The sequence below is a fragment of the Strix uralensis genome, chromosome 1 (assembly GCF_047716275.1).
Source record: "Strix uralensis isolate ZFMK-TIS-50842 chromosome 1, bStrUra1, whole genome shotgun sequence".
Taxonomy (NCBI): domain Eukaryota; kingdom Metazoa; phylum Chordata; class Aves; order Strigiformes; family Strigidae; genus Strix; species Strix uralensis.
In genome coordinates this window covers 3853664-3877694 of record NC_133972.1, presented here as the reverse complement: position 1 = coordinate 3877694, position 24031 = coordinate 3853664, and the positions used below count along the sequence as shown (strand labels likewise).

General features: G+C 50.7%; 1 protein-coding gene across 6 annotated transcripts in view; it reads left to right on the top strand.

The window, feature by feature from the left end:
* The window catches only part of CCDC12 (coiled-coil domain containing 12), a 42381-nt gene extending 20383 nt beyond the window's left edge, over window positions 1–21998 (top strand). The window contains exons 1-7 of one of the 6 annotated variants that reach the window (XM_074869565.1): window positions 5191–5313; window positions 7403–7473; window positions 18314–18393; window positions 20156–20217; window positions 20321–20355; window positions 20753–20829; window positions 21132–21998. In XM_074869565.1, coding sequence (XP_074725666.1) covers window positions 5257–5313; window positions 7403–7473; window positions 18314–18393; window positions 20156–20217; window positions 20321–20355; window positions 20753–20829; window positions 21132–21211 — 462 coding nt within the window. In that variant the 5' untranslated portion in view covers window positions 5191–5256 and the 3' untranslated portion in view covers window positions 21212–21998. Of the gene's footprint in view, window positions 1–5190; window positions 5314–5696; window positions 5721–7402; window positions 7474–7599; window positions 7716–13927; window positions 14486–16290; window positions 16426–18313; window positions 18394–20155; window positions 20218–20320; window positions 20356–20752; window positions 20830–21131 lie in introns of those variants that run through there. The other 5 variants (XM_074869729.1, XM_074869429.1, XR_012629100.1 and 2 more) reach the window with 5 other exon arrangements.
* Window positions 21999–24031: the final 2033 nt, after the last annotated feature.

Below are 24031 nucleotides of genomic sequence, written 5' to 3'. Positions count from 1 at the left end.
AGGTGATGAGAGGGTAAGACATCGAGCAAAGCCACTTAAAATCAGCAATTGTAGGTAATTTGCACCTAGGAATCCTAAAATAATCAGCCGAAGAGATTGTTAGCTTGCTGCGTTTTGATTGAAATCTTTTCTGAATACTGGATAAATTCCAAAGGACTGGAAAAGTGCTAATAAAACATCACTATTTAAAAATAGAGGCCAGAAGAGTAACTTGGGTGAAGCCAGTTTGACTGCTGCTGGTGTTGAGCCGAATGATGAAAAGCCTGATTTGCGATTCTTTTAACCAAGAGTGAGAAAATGGGAGTGTCATTTTTGTCGTTTAAATCTGAGTTAGTGAAGGGTTAGTGTTGCACAACATGCAGGTTAAAAATTGCAGCTCTGAAATGGATAACCGATAGCTTAATAGCTGTCAACGAGGAATCATCATCTGGCAGAAGTGTTGCTTTTTGGGGCCTGTGCACCCAGTATTTCCATTAGTCATTTGGAAATATGCTGACTTGAGAGCTGACTCAACGTCTGAAGGCTGGTGAGGTCCCAGTAGCTATTGTTACCTGTTTTTTTTTTTTTTTTATGAACTGTGAGCCCTTTGGAGCAAAAAGGGGCTGCAGGGCGCGTGGATCTGTGCTCTGCACACCTGCGTGGGAAAAATACAGGGTTCAGCCATAAAATGGGTTGATCTCCGGGAAACCACCCACGTTCAGAAGGATGCATGTATTGGGGGAGGGATGGTGTCCCCTCTGGGTTGCCCTGGTTCATGTGGTCCAGTGTGGGCGTTTGGAGACATCTGAAAAAGTCAGTGGTGGGGTGGGGGTACGGAGAGAGCCCCACGTTAATCTGGTCGGTCAAAAAGATTTGAGAAGTGTCCTCAATCCTAGTGCACAAGGGTTTATACCCTTTAAACAGCTCAGGTACAAAATGCTCCTTGGAAGTGAGTGATGGCAGGAACCAACAACTGGGAATAAGGTATAGCATTGTATGGGCTTTAAGAGAAGAAGCTGCCAAAGAAAGGGGTGGCTCCTCCACCTGCTGTCTTCAGGATAAGGTGGTGTCCTTTCCCTTTTCTTGGAAAAAATGCTTTATTTGGATGCAGATTGCCACAGTATAGGGATAACTGGCTGAGACCTCCCTGATCAGAGGCATTTTAAAAGTCAGGTGAGGTGGTTTAAACATCCCTTTTGGCCTTCAATCTTTGAATGTGATGCAAAGTGAGCTCCTTCCCTTGTTATTACAGTGGAAGGAACCAAATAGCTGGGCATGCTTCTACCAGCAAGAAAAAAGCATGATAATGTGCTGAAGCCCAGGGGAAAGTTTCATATTCCTCAAAATGTTGTATTCCCCAGAGCAGATCCTCTTGCTGGTAGCCAAGACCTGCTCCACACGCAGGGAAGCACATGATGGGTAGGAGAGTTCGTTCGCTTTACTGCAGGCAAAATAAGTCTCATGTTTTGTAATTTCAGATGTAAGGTTTGGTTGTACGCCAGGAGAGGAGATGATAGAAATGCCTTCCTCGACTGCATTCCTCTCTGCTGATTTTCAGGGCTTACCTCCTGCTTTGTGATACAACCTGCCTGAAGTCCAGGAAGTGGTAGAACATGAAATCTGGTGCTTCCTCCAAAATGCTGGAGAAGCTTGATATTTTGCAGTGGGAGCTCAATAAAATCCAGTTGTTCTTCAGCAGGCAAATAAAATTTCTGCCTTGCAGGACTGCGGGCTGTGGGTGGCGACAGATGGACTCATCCCCCTAGTAATGACCCAGGAGTCTTCCTCTGTCCCTCTGCTACGTGTAAATGCTCGGCTGTGCTTACAAAGTGTTTTTACCAAGTTGTCACTGTCCATCTCTGAATACTGAACTGTCAGATTCTTTTCTCTGCCTGGTGCTGGCTAGGAGGAAAACAAACTAATGCAGCTAATGCTGACCGAATGTGGTTTACATCCCAGGTTTGCAGGACCCAGGTTCTGAGCCTTGCAGGCATCATCCAGTTCCCCACAGATGTTCATCTAGGAGCAGAAGCTATTAACTGATCCCATGTAAGTCTTGCTCTGGGCCTTGTGGGTGTTGCAGGGAGGCAGCCGACACCCTTCTTTGAACAACCTGATGCAAATCTTCTTGGATTTATGCCTTGAACAGGTAGTGGATTAGACTCTTTTCATCTCAGATCTCTGTGAAGAGTGGGAGTCTGTGGAACAGAAGTCTTTGTGTTGGTAGCTACAAGCCAAGGGTTGCCGGTTGCGACGTCTGTGAATTAAAATAGGTAGGAGACTACAGGCAAGCAAGCTTTTTAATGTTGGGAGTTTATCTTTGGAGTGTCTCCTTCCAAAGACTAAAGGATGGGAATGACTTTGTCCGCAGGCAATTGGTGAACAGTCTTGTAGACTTGTGTGTGTGTCTCCAATCTTATGACTTACAGCTAATAATAAAAACCTCACCACGGGGTGCCTTGAAAAGAGGAGTCTCTAGAGCGAGAGTGGAACGGCAGAGGGGTTATTTTCAGCTCCCTTTGTGGCGTTAAGGTTTGAAATGTGAGAAAATGAAGTTGAACGGAAAAGTAGCAAGAGTTGAGTTGCTGCTGCACACCTGTGGGAAGTGGCCACCAGCAAGCAAAGGGAAACACGTTAAAACGCTTGAAGGATGAACCAGTAACTAGGGCAAACGCTGTTTTGGGGAGGAATACTTCCTTTTGTGAGTTAAGAAATGAAAGTTGTGACACAACTGTTGAACAGAAATACCTGAAGAGGATGATGAAGGGGCAGATCTTAAAAATTCAGAGCAAAGTGGAGAACCCCAAGACGTCGCTGCTGTGTCAAAGTCCTGAGGGATCTGATAAACCCAGTGTGGGCAGAGAAGGAAGAAGAGAGGGATGGGGCAGCAGTAAAAGATGGAGCTGTAAGGTGAATGTTTGAGAGGCTGCCTCGGTATCAATAAATGATCACGGTAACGGGAGCTGCCTTTCTACAACCCTTTGCTCCTGCGGAGACACGGCATCCTTGCCGCAGGCTCAGTATCTTGTGTGTGGTTTCAGGTTCTGCCCCTGCAGGAGTGGCTGGAGGGGGAAGCTCCTCCACGTTGGTGCAGCCATTGCCTGCACAGCTGGTTGTGCAGAGGAGGAAGGAGATGGTGGTTGCAAACCCCCATTGCTTCTCTTTGCAAGGGCAGTTTGTCATCCGCTTCTGCACTAAGCAGAATATCAAGGGAACGTTATTTCCCCTCTTTCTGTCTACTTATTAATGGCGCTCTCAATGGCATCTCTCAGCTATGCTCAGGCAAGGTGACGTGAACAGGGAGGCTTCATATCTTAGCCAGGTTAATTTATAGTGCTGATGGACTCAGCGGGAGCTGCTCTGGCTGCCCCTGCACAGCAGTGGATGAGCACGTGCATGGTCCTTCTGCAGAGGATGCTGGGCCCGCCTGTGAGGACAGGAGTGTCATACCCCGGGGATTTCCGATGGGTATTCCCTGAAGAATCTGGTTGACTTATTTCAGACTGAAGTGGGGCGTGTTTGTTTTGAATATAATTTCAGGGCACGCTCCATCTAACTACCTGGAGAGGGGACGCAGGAGAGGCTTGCTGTGGTAAAGCTTTTGTATCACCAGCCAAAGCTACGGGCACTGCCGAGCAGTGGGTGCATCTCTGGTTTTCCTGGAGGAGGAATGATCTCTAAGGGGATCTAACATAATTTTTTCTAGGAATATCACCATGACTTTAGAAAATATTACGGTGGTAACGGGGAATAAATTAAATCTGTTAGTAGATTGAACACATCAAGCTGCGGCGAGCACTGAATCAGTCCTTTCCCCGTCCTGCTGCTGTGGTGCACAGTCAGTCTCTTAAGGCTGCAGGCACTTTAATTGCCTCTTTTTGCTGAAGTAATTGAAAGTTCAGCTTGCTTATACAGCAGGAAACCCCATCATTTTGGATGAGGAAGTGTGGAAAGCAGAGGAGGGATGCTAGCCGTACAACCCGCTTGCTGCCTGCTACAGCCTAAAACCATCGAGAAGTGCTTTGAATCAGCTGTAGTTTATATGGATATTTAAAAACCTGTGACAGCTCCTTCTACGCAGCATCTACAGTAAGCCACTGTTGTCTTACAGCTTTGCCTTTTTTCAGCTCACGTGAATTCACGTGCTTGAAGGCAGCACAGGAAGCCTTCGTGGTAAGCTGTGGGTAAGGAGAGTGTGCAGGGGGAAGGCAGCGCAGCCTGGCTGGAAATACAACCAAAAAGCTCGGCCGTTGGAAGAGGAGCAGCGATCCTCCTCTGCTGTTCCATCAAATCTTGCTTTAGAACCTCCTGTTTTGGTTGTTTTTGTAGAGTCGGTGCTGAGCTGTCTCTTTGCAGAGCTGCGAGGGTTCCTGATGCTGCTGGAGGTTTATGGCCTCTTTGCCACATGTCACCTCTGCCCTGTGGCTGGGGGTTTTTGTCACTCTGCTCAGGAAACCAAAATCTTGTTTACAGACCTTTTGCAAACAGGGAACCAGCATTTATTTCTCTTTGGGGGGGGGGGGGGGTGGGGCGGAGAGCAGAAGCCTGACTTTAGACATCCATTTCAGACCTCATTAGTGTTCCACTTGGATCCTGATTAGTGGTGGATGACGCAGGGAGTACGACCACGATGAACAGGCTGGAAATGCTCACGTGCCGTTACACCGTATCCTTGAACTGTGCTGCAATCCTCATTATCCTGCGTTCGCTTCTGCTGAAGTACAGGAGGGGACCATGTTTTGTTTTTTCCAGCTCAGGATATCCCCAGGGAGACTCCTGCTCCCGTTCACACGCTACTGAGGGGCAGTGTGCCTGCTCCCTGCTGTCCGAGAAGTGCTACAAGGAGAGGCATAACAGAGAAAAAGTCCCTGGTTGAAGGCACTGCAGCACTTGTGGCACAAAGTTGCATTTGTTGGTGGTGTGCTTGATTTTTCTAGGAATATCACCATGTGGGTAGGGAGCCACTCCGTGCTGTATTCCCCCTGCACGTGCTACCTCCCCACATGAAAATATTTGGGTGGTAATGGGGAATAAATTGGAATTGAGGATTTTGGTCAAGCTCTAGAAGAGTGGTAGGATTTCAGTATCACATTATTTCAGCATACGGCAGAAAGAAAGATTTGCAGCACTGCAAAGAGTGCGGGCTTGTGGTGGGAAGAACAGCCGCGGCTTGATGTGAATATTTTTGTCAAATATCTCTTTAGGATTTCAAAACCTGCCTATAACCCTCCTGGATAAAACTGTGGCAAGAATGAGGGGAATGCAAGCTCTACACACATGCCCTACAAGTATGAAGAGATGAAAGGAATGAGAAAGGACTTAGAGTGCAAGAAGGTACTTCCCACAGCTTTAAATAACTTGGACTGGAGGGTTTCTAAATATTACCGAGGACTACGCTCACGGCAGAAAGTTGCAGCAGGCTGTACTTGCTCTTACCCAGCCAAGCTCATGGTCTTTATTGAACAAGAAATTTCTGTGAACGTATCACAAGGTTACTGGGGACTTAAAATGGCAAACAGGGAGTTAAAGCTGAACTAAACACTGGTTTTAGGAACGATTTTTTTTCTTTCTGAAAAGACAGGACCGTTTCTTGCCCTTTGATCAGGAGCTGAACCTCAACAACTCCAGTCACTGATGGGCCTGAGCTATTTCCTGGCTCGCCTCCCTGTTTGTGTGTAATCTAACGTTTAACCTAGGTCACAGAATGGAGTTTTAAAGTTTGTGGAGTCAAGATGCATGTGGTAAGCACGCTGTTCGCTAGGGAAACCCTTCTGGCCCTTTCAGAGCTTAGGAGTAAGTTTAGCTGGTAAATAGTTTAGTGAAGTTGGCTGTTAGATGTCTGAACTCTCCAGCGAAGCTTTTTAACAACCCAAGTAACTAATCAAAGTAACTTCTGATCTGAAAATAATATTGGTCGTGTTCTGGTTATAACCATTTTTTGCTTGCAGTTCTCCAAAGAGAGAGGAGAACCTATTTCAGGGTTGAAAAAAGACTTTGAACAGACTGACCTAGAGTGCTTCATCTCTTTGAACTGGGTGAAAAGGACCGGTAACCTTTGCAATGCGATGAAAGGACATTTCTTGGAAATAGTTCCTCTGGTCTGTGAGCTATTCCTGTTGAAAGGTAGATGAATGTTGGCACAACAGCCCCCGTGTGTTTGTGGCGACGTGAATCGTAGCCAGATATTAGAAACGCTGTGTATTTATTACCAGGTAGCTTGGGTAATACTCCTGAAACCAGCCACGCTCAAGCAAATAAAGACTTAATCTGTCTAGAACTGCCACATTTTGCTTTTCCTTTGGAGGAGGATGGAGGAGTTCAGTCAGAAAAGCAACAGCTTCCTTGGAAGTTGTGCATTCATTGCGTTTGCTGTAACAATATACTCTGCAAAATAGGGGCAGATGTGTTTGTCATGAAGCATACTTTGTTCAGCGGTTGAATGAAATTAGTTAATCAGTGTAAGAACCAAACAAAACCCTTTCCAGCTCATTATTAACGTTCAATATCTGTGCCTGTCTGGATAATACATATAGTTGGTAACTCGAGTAATAAGCTGTTAGTGCCAGTGTCTGGATGATGCAAAATGAGCCTCTTTACAATACTGTAACACCCTGTTAAAGAGAAATTTGATTTATGTCACTGCATGGTGTTTCTGGAGCTGAAATTAGACTCTTTGTTGTGCTGAGCGCTGTTTGATTCCTGCCACCTTGTTTCACAACCTCTTAAAACGTCCGAAATGATTACTTAGGAGAAGGAAAAGGGACCCGTGTGAAGCCTGCTGGTGCGTGCTCCTTTTGCAGGTGATCTGCTGCGTCACGAGCCAGCCGAGCAGGGGCTTGCTCACTTCCTCAGCTTTTATTCTCTCTCCTGTCTGCCTATAGTTCCTTTCAACCAACACAATAATATCCATCCTTTCTTCTGGATCGGGGAGTGTGGTATTTAACTTCGGGTCCCTGCCACAGTGACACGGTGAAGGCGTACGTGGCTGCTGGCTGTCCTCTCTTTTGCTCCGTGCCCTGATCTCCTTTTGCTCTGCCATTTAACGCGAGGTGGTAATTCACACACAGGACGAGGTTTCTGAGCTCTGTTATTGATTGCAACTCGCTGTTTGCTCTCGGAATTGATGCAGTTACCAGTAGTAAGGGGGATATCAGCACTGAGCGGTGTGATTGCCTCTGAGCGGAAAATTAAATTTTCCTTGCCCGTTCTTACATTTGTTTATTGTGCTAGCTGTACAAGCAGAATACTAAAGGGAGGAAAAAAAAGGAAAACAGGCTTAATTTAAATGTGTCATCATTTAAAAGTAATTTCAAACGGCGCCTTGCTGTTTGCCCTGTGCCCTCTGGGAGGGTTTCTGGACTGCTGTTTGTTCTCTGTCATTTCCAGAGAGGCCAAGGCCTGACAGATCAACTTCTTCTTTCAGAATAAGGGCAGCGGTGAACGTGAGAACAAGCAGCTCAGAGAAGATGATGAAGAGGAGGCCGTCAAGCACAAGTAATTATTTATTTATTCCCACTTGTCTCTCTTGTATGTATTGTTCAGGTGCTGCTCTTGTGTTTGCTGATTAGGCTCTTTCCTTGGCTTCTAACATGCAATTTTATTTTTTTTTTTTTTTTTTAGTGTGAATTTGATCTCATGGTGTAAATGATCTGAGTTGGGGGAATAAAGAGGAAAAGCCTGGGGCTGACTGGCAGCATTTCCGAGGGTAGCAGGAGGAAGGTGGTGCCATCAGAGGGGTCAGTTGCCTTGCTTTAGGCTCCCTTGAATTCAACAGCCGTTGCTGCCTCTCTGTCCCCTGCATGTGTGTCATTAAGTGTGGTGGGTTTTTTTCCCATGAACAGAGGCCCACAGGGTACACGTGGCTGTTTAACTGCAGCCCACCGCTGTTCTCTCTTGTCACTGGAAAATGTGAGCACGAAACTAACCGAGGCAGGGTGTCACTCCAGGCAGGACCAGCTGACTGCAGTTGGTTTCCTGCTGGTGAAAACACCGTCAGGTCTCCTTTGGAGTCGACGGGAGGTGAAGTTTGGTTTGAAGATGCAGGACGTGACCTTTTCTCATCGCTTTACCGGCTAGAAACCTCCTCTGTGGGAGGTGTGCATCAGAGATGCTGCTGCAGATGAGCACACGTGCTTTGCTGAGAAAGTAGAGCAAAATCCTTGCTGGTTCTTGGGTATAATTCCTGGCAGAAAAAGCATCCCTTCTTGAGAACAGCCTGCCTGGATTTGGGACTGGGAATGGTTCTTGAGAGCCATCACGGAGGCTGAAACTTCTCTGTAGGTGCTGTGGTTGGGTTTTGTACTGGAAAAGGCACGAGGTCTGGGTTGAAGCTGAAACAAGAGCTAGAGATCTTGGAAGTGGTGATGAATAATGAATAAACAGCTCTTGCTTTTCAGCCCTGCCACTCGATACGGTGCATGGCGAGGTGATGCAGCGTGCGGTGGCCCCTTGACGAGGAGCATCAGCCCTGGGTGGTCTTTACCAAGCGATGAGCTGGCATCGTTGGGCTGGCAGCGATGCACTCCTGCTCCCAAACTGGAATTATGAATTGGTCTGCTAAATCTCTGACAAAAATATTTTTTTTTCCCCACTCTGACTGGCTTTCAGGCTGAGGATTGCGGCTCTTTAACCGCTGCTGAGCAGCCTGGAACGTATCAGAGGTGACGTGGTTTCATACCACGTTTTTGGCGTCACTGCTGTCAACTTGGTAAATCCCTTTTTTCCACGAGTGCTTGTTTGTGAGTTCTCGTCTTAGGGCAGGGTCAGCAAAAAGCCTTCCCCTGCCTGTGGGTGATGCCCTTGAAACTTCACCACGGTTGTATGTAGAGAGCAAAGGTGTTGAGTAGGAGCTCCCATCTCCAGCCAGCTTTGTACTGATGCGTGAAACTCCCTGCACATGTGGGCACAGGGCTTCTTCTGAAATACACGGGAGTGATGCCTTTGGGGAGGCAGCTTTTGGGGCGAAAAATTCTCTTTCCAGATCAGTTTTCCTGCAGGATTTTGTAGCCCTTTGTCCGTCTGTCTAACCACGGCGTGTTTTGTCAGGATCCCAACGTAACTTTGCAAGGCAAATTAGAGCAAGATCTGCTCTGCAGGAAATGTTTGAATCACAAATTTGGCTGAGATGATTCTTAGCTTTTGCTTTACTTGTTGAATGTCCTTTTTCTGCTGCCGGAATTGGACATGTTTTTAACAAGATCTAGATGGCCAGTGAGCGGGTAACTTGATTTCATCTTAGATTTTAATTTCTCAGTAGCGTAGCGGAACTTTCTCAGCCCTTTGAAAAAAGGAACTGCTGTGCACTAATGCCCAGTTAGCTGGTGGCAAAAGGTAAACTGAGATAATCCGCTGGCGTTTATCTTGAATTTGAGAAACGTGGGGTGTTCTGGTAACTGAAATCTGCCTTCCCTGCGAACAGCTCCCTCGCCCCAAACAAGCACCTCATAACTGTGCTGCTTTCTCAAGCTGAAAACCACCAAGAGCACGACATGGGGAGGGGAAGTCTAGTGGTTCAATAAATAATCCTGTGGGGTTTAGGTGTGGTGACTGTCCTGAAAACCAGGCAGCACCCTGGGTTTTTGCTGCAGGCTGGTTCCTCCGTCTCTGCAGCTGCACCTTCTGTGCCACCCCTTTATACACCCTGTAGGAAGGGCAGAACTGCTGGGCGCTGGCTTTACTAATATTTTCTTGCTGCCTATGTGACGACACGCTTTTTGGCAGCTTCCTGTTTTTTTTTTTTTTTTTCTGATATACTCACATCTCCCCACCCCCCGCCTTTTTTTTTTTTTTTTTTTTGTTCCTTGTTTTTATCTTTCACACTGCAAGCTACCACCACAGGAACAAGTGCTGACGAAGCCCTCTGTGAAAACCCTGATACACTCACAGCAATTTCAGCTCAGGCTATCTCTGATCTGAGCTCTCAGGGGAGTTTATATCTGTAATTGCAAAGAACTTGGGTTATTATTATTATTTTTTTTTTTAAACCAGTTATGCTTAGCCCACTGAGTAGGAAACACTGTCTGCCACAGCGCAGCCTGCAATCTGCCTTTGCAAGGAACAGGGTGTGGGTGGACTTTGGGTGGACTTTGGCTCTTCCGCCCTGTTCCCGTGGGGAAAAACAGTCGGTTTGGGGCTGGGAGATCTGCAAGGTGAGCGCTGCGTAAAGCCGAGACCGACACTGCTGCCCCGCAGGGAGCAGAGAGGCGTTGAGCTTTGAAGTTGGGCTGCAGTTCTGTAAGCAGAGCTCGTTAGGGATGTTAAAAGTGTAAATAAAAATCCAAGGTAGGGCTTGGAGACAGAGGGGAACAAAAAATAATCTTCAACTCTTCAACTTAACTAAAAATTAAGCTTCAGTGAGCTGCTGTTAATCAGCTGCTGGTGTTTCGACACTTTAAAATTACAGCTCTGTGCTGTGCCTCTTGCAGAGATGAATTTCTGGGAGGAGCTGGGGGAGGCAGGGGTTGGGAAATGCGATCTCTCCCCTTGCAGTGGGAAGAATGTCACGGGGCAGGTCAAAACCACTTTTTTTTTTTTTTTTTTTAAAAAAATCTCTGCACAAAAAAATGCAGCAGCGAGTCTGCTCAGTGTTGGCCTTAGTTTGGCAGGACAACCACGTAGTAGCAAGGATAACTGCTGTGCCAACGGGCTTCCTGACATCTTGGAGCATGGAGACCTCAATGGAGAGTTAAAAAAAACCCCTAAAAATTATAATCAACTATGGAAGAGAGCAGTATTTGTGCATAGGGTGAGCTGAGTACACGTGGTGTGTTTGATCGCCATGTGTGTGAACAGCTGAACTGGTTACCACTGGTGGCTTGTCCTGCTGGACGTGGTGCAGGGAGTCCAGCTCTGTCACCACCCCGCCTCTCCAGGGACCGAGCGTGTGTCCCCTCCCTTGGGAAGGCGCTCGGCCCGTGGCAGGAGGAGGTGGGCAGGGGGCCAGGCTGTAGCATCACACCTTCTGCTCAGTGCTGAAGAAGGGAGAACGGGAGTTCAGATGGCTGAATGCACCCGGGGAATAACCAGTGGGGTGCTGGGTAAGTAGATTCAGGAGCTGGCAGGATCTCTGATCTCTCCTGAAGATGCTTGTCCCTGTTTTGATGCAGTGCAGAGCCCTTTTCCCCTCCAGAGCTGTGAGGATGCTGTGGACCTTCCCTCCAGTTAGAGCTGTGCCCATCTCGCTCTGGAGGAGATACCTGGGTGGTGATCTGCCTTTGCAGGGAAGGCCCCGTGGAGCTTCAGCTGGTCCGAGGCCTGGCTGCACCCTCCTAACAGAGGCTGTTGATACATTCAATGGGTGCCTGGTGATCCCAGGTTTGCCTTGGACAGGCTGGGTGTCCCTCTGCCTGTCCCCCAGCAGCAGGGAGCAAGGGTGGGCAGCCAAAGGCCCCCAATCCTTGGCTGTGAGTTCCCAGCATCTTCCTCGCACTCCACTCTTCTTCAGTAGTCACTGCTGGGAACGCAGCCCTGCTGTAGCCAAACCACAGCATTTTGGCGTTGAATTTTGAGTGCTTAGACCTCCATCCGACCTGCCAGTGGGACAGCCCTTGCTGTAGTGCGGGGGCAAGGCTGTACATAACCCTGAGTTTACCTGGAGCACCTTTTTGGTCACAGACCTTGCGCTGGCTCTGTGCTGAGACAGCGGATCTGAACGTGGTTATTGAAGAGCAGAGCTGCAGCAAAGTCGTGCTTGGCACTATTTTGAGCCCGGCTAGGAAGATGTTGAGGTCCTGTGGCCATCCAAGTGCTAGTGAAGTACCTTCAGGACCTCTTTTTGGCTTGAGCCTCAAGGGTGGCAGATCATTTCTGACCCACCACCAGATGAAGAAGCTGGAGAAATCCCAGAAGAGCATGGACAAAGCATGAGCACAGCTGGGTGCTGCAGGCAGGGCCAGGTTTGCACATCAGCCTGGTGCTGTGTCACCAGCCTGGATCCCACACTGCAGATTGAATGTGGGTTTTGTTCTGGTTGTATTTACTGTTGTTGAAGCTGCTTGTGTCTGCCTGGAAAGCACTCAGCTGCCTGGTAAAGCAGCGTGGGAGGCCAGACAGCCTCGTGGCACCTGCCTGCATTTGGAGAGCTGCTCTTGCAGCTCCCCTGCAACACCTGGGGATACGTCTCTCCCCGTCTGTGCTCCCCCAAGAAGCATGTCCTGAGAAACCAGCTGCCTCGGCAAGTTTTGGGGGCTCGTGGTGTGAATAGAGGCGTTTGTTGTTTCGGCATTCCTCGAGTGCCTTTCGGCAGCCGCTCGGGGAGGAGGATGTGCTCCGACAGGCTCAGCTATTTGAGCAGGAGCAGCCCTCTCGCAGTGAAAAGGGATTGCTCTTGGAGGGTGGGTGCTGGTGAGTCTCTGCCTCTGCTTGTTGCTTGCTCCTTTTCTGCCTGCGGTGAGGAATCCACAAACGACAGCAACAACTTTGTCCTCTTGATTGAACAACAGCGCTGGACCTCTGTGTTAGAGACATCTCGTCCTGCAAGAGGGTGTGAAGAGAGCCTTGACTAACAAGAGATGAAAGTCATTTCTTGGTTTTTAAGTTGAAGCAGATGCAGATCATCTCGGTGTGTGTCTTGGTTGCTGGAAAGGTCACTGCATGCAACGAGGCAGCCTGGAGATGCATGGACCATGCTTTCGAGCCAGCCCAACTGTAGGGAAGCCTCCAGGACGGCCGTAGCAAGAGGTGGTGCACCAGGATGTCAAAGCTGTCTGCAAGGGGACAAGCTGGATAGGAGAGCGAAGTGCAAAAAAAACCCAAAGGGGTTGTGAAATTCAGTCAGTGCCAGGGTTGATGACTATTGTATAGCAAGTCTTGCAGTGCCCCTGGAGGGTGATGGTGCTGTAGAGTTCCCTCAGCACCCATGGGTGATCATGCAGCACCCTGTACGTGCTAGGTGACTTTGCAGAGAGGTGCAGCAGGTTGGGGATTGGTGACCAAGTGGAGCAAAGAGGGTATGAGTCCAAGCCTGAAATTTCTGCCCAAATGCTCTTAATCTGGTTCTTTCCATGGGGTCTGCAGATGGTAGGAAAGAAAGTAAGCTTGTCAGTCAGACTCACTATACAGTGAATTTTCCCTGGCAAAAAAAATTAGGGGACCTGTAGAAAAAGCTTGAAAATGACTTCTGTTATGTGGTTTGCAATTGGAAACAGAAAAGGGAAGAGGCACTTTGAGGAGAAGTCTTTGCTGCCACTGAGGAGAGTCTGAGTGCTGCCCCAGGGGACACCTTCACCGCACGGCCCCACGGGTATCCCAGCATCCCCGCTCCTTTCCGGTCCTTCAGTAGTTTGGCCAGAGCCCAGCTTGGGTCCCAGACCTCCTGGATTGCTGCAGAAGTCTCCTGCTTTGCTTTTCTTGGTTGTCTGGCTGCCTTGTCCCTGCTCCTTCAAACCTTCTTGCCCTCATGGAGCACATGATGGAGCAGAGGAGCGTCCACCAAACCAGCACTCCTTCAAGGATTTGAGATCTCCCTTGTCTCTTCTGTAGCAGTAATTTCTTTACATGTTTGAGTGTGGCTTCCCAGAACCATCCAGGAGTAAGTGAATTTTGGAGATGCAGAGAAATAAAAGGAAATTCCTTGCACTGGTTTCTCTTTAAAGGATGATATGGAAATGGTTGCCCAGGGCATTTGGTTTCAAGCAAGTTGGAGTGGCTGTCGCAAAAATGGAAAGCTCTGAAAATGGGGGCTCTGGAGCAGCTTGGGAAGGTCAAAGGGCTGCAAATTCTCAAACCGGATGGCATTTCTCCAGGGCTTTGGGAAAGGAATTGCCCAAAACACCTGAGAAAGGATTAAAAACACCCAGGACTTCCCTAAACTGCTTCCAATGAACAGAAAGTCTCTACCATGGCATTTCAAAACCAGTCGTCTGGGATCTGGGTGTTTGAAACCACTTTGTTTTGATGGTGCAGCAGAGGAAGCATCTTTTTTTTTTTTTTTTTTTTTTTTTTTCCCTAGCTTCATCAGGTGCCTAGAGCTGATGCTGAGGAACACCAGAGACGTTTAAGCAGAGAGACATGAAGGGCTTGAGGGAGACCGAGAGGTGAAGAGCTGTGAAGGACACCCACCTCTGATCCTGGGCAGAATAAGCAGCGTCTGCAAACACCGCTGGACTCCTGCCTTCTCCTCCTAGTATCTGTCCTGCTGAGGTCTGCTTGTCTTGCACCTCCAGAAGCACTAAAAAAAAAAACCTATTGAGATGTCCTAGCCAGCTTTCCTCGGCCACTAGCCTTGTCCTCAAGGAAGTAAAAATAGGAAGGTGCTCTTGAAGCAATCTGCTCTGAGTGACTGTTTTGTGATAGTAACTACGGGAGCGAGGATGCTGTACGTCTGAAGAAATCGCTGTTACAGGGTTTCTTGGCAAACCCGTTCCATGTGCTCCTGATGCAAGGACATCAGCAAGCGGGTGCTTCACCAGAAGGCTTAGAAAGATCCATTCATCAATTAAAAACTGGTGTTTTCTCCATAAAGCCCTTGAGGCTGGAGGAGTAAAGCAAAAAACCAACCTCGCAGACAGCTTTGAGTGTGCTGTGTTTTTTTGCAACGAGATAGCTCTTTGCGTTCTGCGCATACCCCGCATGCTGTACCGTTTCCAACCCACCTGCTTCAAAGTAAAGCTGACATCTCTTCTTATTCCCCAGCTAGGAGCTCCGGGCCCGAGTGGAAAGTGGGTTTGAGGCATTCCTGTCCCAAAACAGGGAACGTGCCACCCCTGACGAGCTTTTAGGAACCACTGGGAGGCTGTGTCCATCGCTTCCCTCTGTCATCGCTGCAGCTACCCAAATCCTCGTGCGGTCCTGGGAGCTCCCAGCACAGACCTGCACCCACTGCCGGCTGTAAGGGTGTAACCACCTCCTGCCCTACTGATCCTGGCTCGTTTGGGCTGAAACGGGCTGAGAAGTGCTGCGCAAGGTGCTCAAGGAGCAGGAGATCTGGGCTGGGCACATCTATCCCTTACAAAGAGACGCTGATAAAATCTGCTAGTGACCGTGCATGAGTTTAATCCTACTCTAAAGCCAAACGGTTCAAACCCAGCTCTTGTCCAGGCGCTCAGTCCTTCCTGAGAAGCATTAAGCACCCAGTTTGTGCTGGTGCATCGCTGCGAAGTGCCCTGGCACTGCACTTCCAAACCTGGCTCCTACGTGCCCCGTTCTGCCGTGTGAGCCTGTTGTTAGCTCTGGGTTGTTTCTTTTTTTGTTTTTGGGCGAACTCAGATAATTCATCACTTGTAAAGCACGCCCGGCTGTCTTTCTGGAACACAGCACTAGAGGAACTGCTGGCACCTGAACTTCATTTAACCCACTTCTGTGGAAGACCAGCAACTTCTAAATATATATATATATATCCTTAACCCTTGTCTGCCTTCGAGTTACTTGGGGTGGCACTGCCCTGCTCCTCATCTCTCTATTTTTACAGACGTTTTCAAGCACAGAAGAAAGGGGAGACAAGTCTTCTGCTCCTGGTGAGCGTGGCACTGCTGGGGCTGGTGCATGATGAAATCCCCTAGCCCCATGGGGAGCACCAAGCACCAAGAATTACCGGAGGCAGGTGCAAGAGCTGCTCTCTCCTTGCACAGTTAATTAAAGGGATCAATTTTTGTTTGTTTTCTTCTGGCCCTTGCAGTTGTGCACAGGTTTAATAAGGATCTGAAAGTACTGGCAGCCGGTGTGGGGGGATCTTCTCTTTGCCCCTGTGTATCAGCTGCTTCCTCTTCTGCTGGACCTGTGCCGCTGCTCGTCCCATCTGAGGCAGAACCTGCCAAGTTGTGCCTTGTGGTTTTATTTTTTTAATCTTGTGGATAAACCTCTTGTGCTGGACTGCAAGGCTTTTGTTTGCAAGCTGAGAGGGGGCTTTCTGGGTGGGAAGAGTGTAGGGGAGCAGATTTAAACTCCCAATTCCTCTTCCTTGTGTGTTCCCCAAGTGGTGCTGGAGCCCTGTAGCAACGTAATGAAGGGCTGGACACCCTTCCTGTAGCAGGAATCAGACCTCCAGAGTGTGTGCCCATTGAAATGTGGGATCTGGGAGCTTTTGCTGCAAACAGAAGACCTCTTAGCTCTCTGCTGGTTTGTCTGTGGCTGAGCAGCTGCAGCTCCCGTTGTATGTGCAAAACGACGATTTTAAAATACTGCTCGTCAAGGTGTAATGGTAATATCTTGCTGGACCCAAAGAAACAGCTTGCTTAGCTCGTAGCTCTCTTGTTTTAGGTGATCTGACCCTAGGGAGTGTATGTTTGGTTCCCTTTCAGCTGCAAGTAAATCCTGCTAAATGTGAGCTGAGGAGACCGGAAAGTCTGGGAGATATTGAAAGTTTGTGTTCTGCAGGGTCTGCTGCTTTGTCAGATAAATCCTCTCCAGCGAGTATGAGCCAGCCTGTGGGCAGATGTTAGACATCGCAGCCTGACGTCCTATTACCTCCTGGATGAATTAGCTGCTCCTCTTCCTCCTCCAGCCTCTCAGGTTAGCAACAAAATCCTGCCAAGTGGAGATTGTCCATAAAATCAGAGAATAGCGGTGATTTCTGTGTGCCTGCAGGTGGCATTTCCTTCTGCAAAAAAATTATCACTTGATCCTCTGAGATCAGCCTTCCTGAAAAGAACTGCCTTTCTGGCTGGGGATTGATGGTGATCAGTACAGGTTAATTGAATAAATCCCTTCTCCCAGGGCATGTGTGCATAAAAATACACATAAAACTGTGCACGGCGACTTGTCTTCATGGGGTGAAGGTGCTCTTGGCCTGGGGGAGGTCTTGCAGCTACGTGCTAATCTCTCCTGTGTTTCTCTCAAGCATCCTTTCTCCCAGTGCTGGGGAAGCTGTTTCTGTTCCACAGTGTTGCACTGATGTAAGGCCTTGGGGGACCTGGGCTTGATTACACGAGAAACATCGGCAGGTCTCCTAATCTGCCTGAGCTCTAGTTTCCAGTCTGCTGGTCGCATTTATCTCAGGTTTTGCTGAGCTTCAACCACGTGTTCCCACCACCTCCGTGGCGCCAGCCACAGCGTGGGGCGGACTCTTTGCAAGTAAAATTCAGCTGCTGGAGAGGGTACGGGATGGCATGGGCAGGGTAGGACCTCTGGCTGTGCCCCAGGGACCTCCAGGGTTGGGTTTTTTTGTGCTTCCCAGATGAGTGTGGCCAGCTGACCGCTGACCACCTTCTTACCTCTCTTGGACTGTAGCTTCTTCACCCTTTATTTTGCTTCTCTTTGCTTTGTAAGCCTTTGGGTTGGGTTGTATCTCACTTGCTTCTCCATCAGTAAAGTCTAGCAGGGAAGTGGCCCTGGGTATCAGCTATCTGCTGGGAGGGAAAATGGTTGTGTTCAACCACTGATTTTCCTGCCTGATTAAAGTGCCCTCTCCTGTGTTTGCATCGGGGCTCTCCGCGTCCTCCTCTGCAGTGGCACAGCCACCCTTGTTGCTGCCGAAGGCTTTGCTCACAGCTGGGGCAGCAGCATTTCTGGGCGGCCTCAGTTTCTATTTAAACTGATTAAACCCATCAACAGTGTTAAATGAGTTTAATCTACTTAATTTGCCCTGTGGTCTAGTGTGCTGTTGTATAGATCCTGCAGCCTGCAGAGCACGTTAGAGGCATGTGTAAGCAGCTGGAGGTGGGATGGGGTCCTGCAAGCTTGATTTTCAGGGCTCTGGTTTTGCAGATGCCTCTGCTTGAAGCTTTTAGGGCTTGACCTCGGTGAGGAATCAGCCTGGGGGTGCACGTGACTGAGGTTGTCTAACGGTTGTCCATTTGAAGCCCAAATGTTTTGGGAGAGGTATAAAAAGAACAGCCTTGGAAAGGGGGAGAATTAGCATCCAAATATCAGGGAGGTGTGTGCATTGGGGAGATGCTGACTGCTGACTCTTGAGCTCTCCTGGAGGGAGGTGAAACGATGGGTGAACTTCTGGGTGTCCTTTGGATATCGTCATCCCTGTCACCTCCAGCTCCACCACCCATTTGCTCCCCTTATTTGCACCACATGGCTGACCTGCACCCCTGTTTGTAGCACTTCCAGAAGCACCTCTGGTGACTGGGTAACCACCTCGAGGCCTACATGCTCTTATTTCCCTATCCTTCCTGGGATCATTTTTTTCCTGATTGTGGTGTTTCCTGAGTCTTATCACTGGGTTGAGACCGAAAAGGGAGCTGGGCTGAAGTTCAGAGCTTTGCAAAGCAGCTTGGGTCCGTTACAGGCTGCCTCTGCTTGGCTTGCCAAGATGTCACTTTTATCCTGCTGAGCTCCTGGTTGGCTCTGACTTGTGTTGGGTCGCTGCTGGCCCTGATGCAGATGTGCCCCACGCCCAGAATGGCTTGGACGTGTCTCACCACTCTGTGCTCTTCCCTTTCCTCCCCAGGGAGCTCAAACTGCGAAACTATGAGCCCGAAGATGAGGAGCTGAAGAAGAGGAAGGTGCCCCAGGCCAAGCCAGCTTCAGGTGCGTGCAAGTGGGAGCGTGGGAGGTGAAAGGAGGGAGCAGGAAAGCAGAAACGTTGCCAGTGGTGGTGCTGGTGCTTTGCTCTGTTCCAGAGGCTTGTGGGCAAGGCAGATCACGCAGAGCCCTTTGCAGGGATTCACTGACTGCTGAAATGAGCCCCTCTCTAACAGCACATCCTACCCCCTCCTGCTGGCAAGCATCCCTCCCCAGCGATGTTCCCAGAGAGAATGAGGCAGCGCTTGGGGCTGTGAGGACAAATAAACCAGCATGGGACTCTGCATCCAGCCAGCGTGCTGCAAAGTGGATGGGTTATTTTCCTTTCCAAAAATCAGGTGGCTTGGAAACCTCTGTGTTCCTGCTCGCTCCAGCCCGAGGTGGAAAAGCCACTGGGATGTCTTCTGCTAGCAGCTCACTGGTGTGAGGATGGTGGGTCTTAGGAGATGAGTGTCTGCAGCCCTGGAGGGTGCTGGCGTGTCCGAGCAGCCGTGGTGGGAGCGCCGGGGCTCTCCCACTGCCACTGGGCAAGCGTGATGCTTGCGGCCCCTTGTTGCTTCATCATCCTCACTCACCCGTGGGGACTGCACGCCCTGCGTTGCACAAGTGGGGTGTGTGTCTGAGCACACCGAGTCCAGCCCCAAACCAAAGGCTTGATACTCAGAGAAGCCGAGCTCTCGCTGGAGGATTCTCAAGGAGATTCAGGTTGTTTTTTGTTTGAATTACCTTTAAACAAATATTAGTCATGAGTCCAGGGCGTTCAGTCTGCTATTTCCTAGCACCAAACCTCTGTGCAGCTCTTAAGAGGGAGGCGAGGGGTAGAAGTTCCCTTGATCTTGAAACATTGAGTCCTCCTGGAATAGATCCCTTTAAAAATGCCCTTAAATAAAAAGGCTGCCTTTGGGAGCACGGCAGAGATCTGGTAGGTAAGAATGCTGACACTGCTCTTCCTTTATCCTTTTGTAAAAGTTTAAAACTGCCCCGGCATGTGGTTTGGAATTGGGAACAGCAATTTTGACCGTTTCCAGTAAAACTCACGCTCTCTGCCAGCCCTTCTTTGGAGCTGCGGTGCCCATCGGCTGCGATTCCCGTGTCTGGAGTGAGCAGCCTGCCTGTCCTTGGGCCCTTTGTGCCAGGGCAGGGGAAGGAGGCGGACAGAGCAGCTGGGACTCGTGGTAGATTCGTACTAAATGTGCCACAGGAATCTCCGTTTGCTGGAGCAGGATTCACCCCTCAGGGCTGTGCTCCCGGGTGCCTGCACCCCGTCCTTGCGCAGAGTTGAACTGAACCACGGAGGGCTGTTTTCCACGAGTGCTTTGCCATTATTCCCAGTATCTGCAGAGCTTGACGTAAGGTCTGGGCTGGAGCTTGATTCCTCTGAGATGTCTCAGCTGGTGGCCTTGTAAATGAGTCACAGTGAGGCAAATTCCAGTTCAAACACCTCCAGAGCAGCTGATCCCTGCAGGTCTTGCGAAAAGAGGACTTGAACCCAGCAGACTTCTTGCTGCCGTTGATGTTTGTGGTGTTAAATGGTTGTTGGGTTGGCATCATTTTCAGAGGATTTTTGGGAGCCTCCAGAAGGGTTTGGGTGGGGGAGGAACGCGTGTACGCACGTGTACTCGCTCCTACGTACCGCGCTTTTAAGGCAAAGACATTCAAGCGGGCTTGTGTGAAAGGTTTTGTGAACCAAGCACAGAGGAGGGGGTTTCCCTGTGCCTTGTCCCCTTGGTGGTCCCTGCGCTGATGCTGGTCCTGTTCCCCCATCTAGTGGAAGATAAGGTGAAGGACCAGCTAGAGGCTGCCAAGCCGGAGCCCATCATCGACGAGGTGGTACGTATGGATGTTCTGAGCCGCTCTGTTCTGGGTGCGTCTGTCTGCGTCCAGGTTGAACCTCACCTGCAGCTCTCACTGGGTGTCTCCTCTTCCTCCCTAGGATCTGGCAAACCTGGCTCCCAGGAAGCCAGACTGGTGAGTGCCTGCCAAAGCCCTGCTCCTGGGTTAGCATCAGTAGTAGGTTACTATCACCTCGAGGTTGTCCAGGTGGGGTTAAAAGTGCTAGAAATGGGAAACCCAGCCCTGCTCTTGAGGAAGATGCAAGGCACGGGGCTGTCTTCCTTTTTCCTGCTTATACTGAGTGACCCCACTGATCCTTTTGGGGTCACGGTAGCCTCAGTGACAAGGGATGCTCTGGACATTGGGTTGGTTTGCCCCTGAGCTGCCCTGGTGCCAGACACACGCTGTGCTCCCTCGTGCTCACAGGGGAGAGGAGGAGTTTCTCTTCCACTGGGAAAGATGTAACGTGGTCCCTGTGTTCACAGCTGCCTGGGGCGAGGATTTGTTCTGACGTTGTCGCTCTCCTCCCCAGGGATTTGAAGCGAGATGTCGCCAAGAAGCTGGAGAAGCTGGAGAAGAGGACGCAGAGAGCCATCGCTGAACTGATACGTGTGTTGTGGTGCCGCGGGGATGGCGTATGGGCTCACCAGTTGTTCCAGAGGGGTTACACAATCCCCGCTGGGAGGGGGACACTTTTGGTGCCTTGCTGTTGGGCTGGGGAGGGACTGGCAGACCTTGATCCCCTTCCCAAAAGGGTCTGCGAAGCTGTAGGTCCCAAGCGGCTTCCCCGAGGCCACATGTGGCAGGGAAGGGTGGTTTGTGGGCTCGGGGGCTGCAGTTCAGGTCCTCCGCTGTGGAGGTTCCCCGATACAGCCGGTTTATCCCTAAGCCCTTGCTGGTTCTCGTTGCAGGAGAGCGGTTGAAAGGGCAGGAGGAGGAGCTGGCGTCCGCTGTCGGGTCAGCGAAGCAGGAGGGAAGCGACTCCGACTGAGCAGGTCTGTCAGCAGCTGCGGGCCTGGGCTCTGCGGATCTGCCTCTGCCAGCGACGCCGAGCCCAGCGCTCTCGGGTGAAGGCACCTCGTTGGGGTTCGCTGCCCACCAACGCTTTGCCAGAAGCCCACAAATCCTACCGTGCCTGAAAGAGAGGGGCAGATCCGAGCCGTCCTCTCTCGGACTGTGGCTGGCTGTTGAGGAACACTTCATACGTAGCTTTTTGGGACCACAGGGGGCTGACGGGAGCAGGACAGACACCCACGTTAGCTTGAACCTAGGCTGCCAGGACTCAGAGCAAGGAAGATTTGGGCAAAAGGGCCCATGGAAGGTAAATTCAGGCGAACCATCCTCTGGCTTGTAAGCAAGAAGAGGCCCACACAGCCGACAGCAGCCGTTAGAGAGGCACGCTCATTTCCCGGGGGACTGATGCTCCCGTTCCTGCACAGAGATACCTTTTTCAAAGTGCTCCTTTCTGCAGAAGAGCTGCTGTAAGTGCCGTGTGGGGAACAGCGAGGGCTCTCGCTCTGGCGAGCTGGCTGTGAGTATTTGGGAACATCCGTGGTCAGAGCCAGCCCGTGCAGAATAATTCTGCTGGAAGGGGCCCTGCGGCTTGGGACCTGTTGGCTGCTCTGCGTCCAGCTGAGGTTAACGTGAGGTTTATTCTGTTCCCTGAAGTTTCCTGATGCTCCAGGCTGCGCAGTGTGTACCACTCCTCTATACGTTTTATAATTGACAAAGCTTGTTGTTAACAAATCTTTTTATAATAAAACAGTCCTGCAGCGGAAGGAGTTGTCACTTGTTCTGCAGAGGACTGGGTGGAGGCAGCTCACTTCATCTTCCTGATGTCTGTGGGGACTTCAGGTCACTGGTCCCTGTCCCCTTTGCTTCCTTGGGATGGGGGGCAGTGGGTTTTGGTTCGTGGAAGTTTGAGGTGGCCGAGCTGTAGCTGCAGCAGGTCAAGCCCATCTCCTGAGCCAGAGCTGTCCCGCGGATGGGGCAGCCTGGGGCGATGCCAGCCTCGTGGCGCTGGAAGAAGCCAGCGGCTGGGATGTTGCAGAGCCGACGCTGCATCATCCTTGGGAACCTTTGCCGGGGCTCCTGGAGATCTTGCAGGATGGGTGCTCCTGAATCTCTGCAGAGAGATTTGGACAGGCTGGAGCGATGGGCTGTAGGAGTTTCACTAAGGCCAAATGCCGGGTGCTGCACTTGGGCCACAACAACCCCCAGCAGCGCTACAGGCTTGGGGAGGAGTGGCTGGAGAGCTGCCAGTCAGAGAGGGACCTGGGGGGGTTGATTGACAGCTGGCTAAACAGGAGCCAGCAGTGTGCCCAGGTGGCCAAGAAGGCCAATGGTATCCTGGCTTGTATCAGCACTAGAGTGGCCAGCAGGGACAGGGAAGGGATCTCACCCCTGTGCTCGGCACTGGTGAGGCCGCCCCTCGATGAGTGGGTTCAGTTTTGGGCCCCTCACTCCAAAAAGGCCATTGAATGACTCGAGCGTGTCCAGAGAAGGGCAACGGAGCTGGTGCAGGGTCTGGAGCACAGGTCTGATGGGGAGCGGCTGAGGGAACTGGGGGGGTTTAGTTTGGAGAAGAGAAGGCTGAGGGGAGACCTCATGGCCCTCTCCAAGTCCCTGAAAGGAGGGTGCAGAGAGGGGGGATGAGTCTCTTGAGCCAAGGACCCAGCGGCAGGCCAAGAGGGAATGGCCTCAAGCTGCGCCAGGGCAGGGTCAGACTGGCTCTTAGGAAGGATTTCTTTGCAGAAGGGGTTGTTGGGCGTTGGAATGGGCTGCCCAGGGCAGGGGGGGAGTCCCCATCCCTGGAGGGGTTGAAGAGTCGGGTTGACCCAGCGCTGAGGGATCTGGTGGAGTTGGGAACGGTCAGGGTGAGGTTCATGGTTGGACTGGAGGAGCTTCAAGGGCTTTTCCAACCCAGATGGTTCTGTGAATCCTCTGCGTTTGATTCAAAAGTGGTTTTGTCCCGAGGTGAACCATCTGACGCGTACAGCTTTGACAGTGGTATTTACAGGAGTTCACCTGTGATAAAAATAGCTGTTCCTGTTAATGCACGCATCCTGCTGCTTTTAAAAGCCCTTTGAAAAGAGCTGCTGGCGGGGAGAGGTCCTTCATGTGGCAGCAGCTTGGTTTGGAGGAGGGTGGCAGTTCTGCCCTCATACCTGCTGGAGCCTTGGTGGTTATAGCTGCCACCCCAGATTGTCACCAGCTAGACCAGGTCCCCACGCAGGACAGGATTGGTCCCAGCTGTGCTAAATACAGACTGATTGACCCTTCTCCTCTGCTGGGACCTGCCCCTGCTGCTCAGCACTCTGTGGCTGCACGTGCTGAGGACACCTGAGGAGTGTTCCACCTGCTAGACCCCCATTCCTGCTTCCAGATCTTGGGCTAGGAGCAAAGATCTGGTGAAACGCCCTCTTGTTCCTCCAGCTTCCACCCACAAACGGCTGCTCAAAGCCCTCCATATCCTGCTGTCTCTTCTCTCCCATGGCTTGCCTGGTCCTGCTGTTTGCGTCCCTGCTCCATCCTCCCCTTGGGCTGCAGCTTGTCGCCCTGGGGAGGGGCCCTTTCCCAGATCCGTGGGGCCGACAAGGAGACAGATGTCCCGTGGAGCGAGGGAGACCTGTACCCCCCTGCGCCAGCGAGTTTCCAGCACCAGGCTCCAACATCGGCGTGTGCTTGTGGACTCCCTCTGGGCTCTCTAGTGGAAAAACACCTGGGATGAAAGCCCGGCCGTCTTCCTGCGGGTCATTTGGGGGCTGTTTTTATTGTTTTGCCCTTTTCTTCCCTGGGCAGGAGGCAGCCT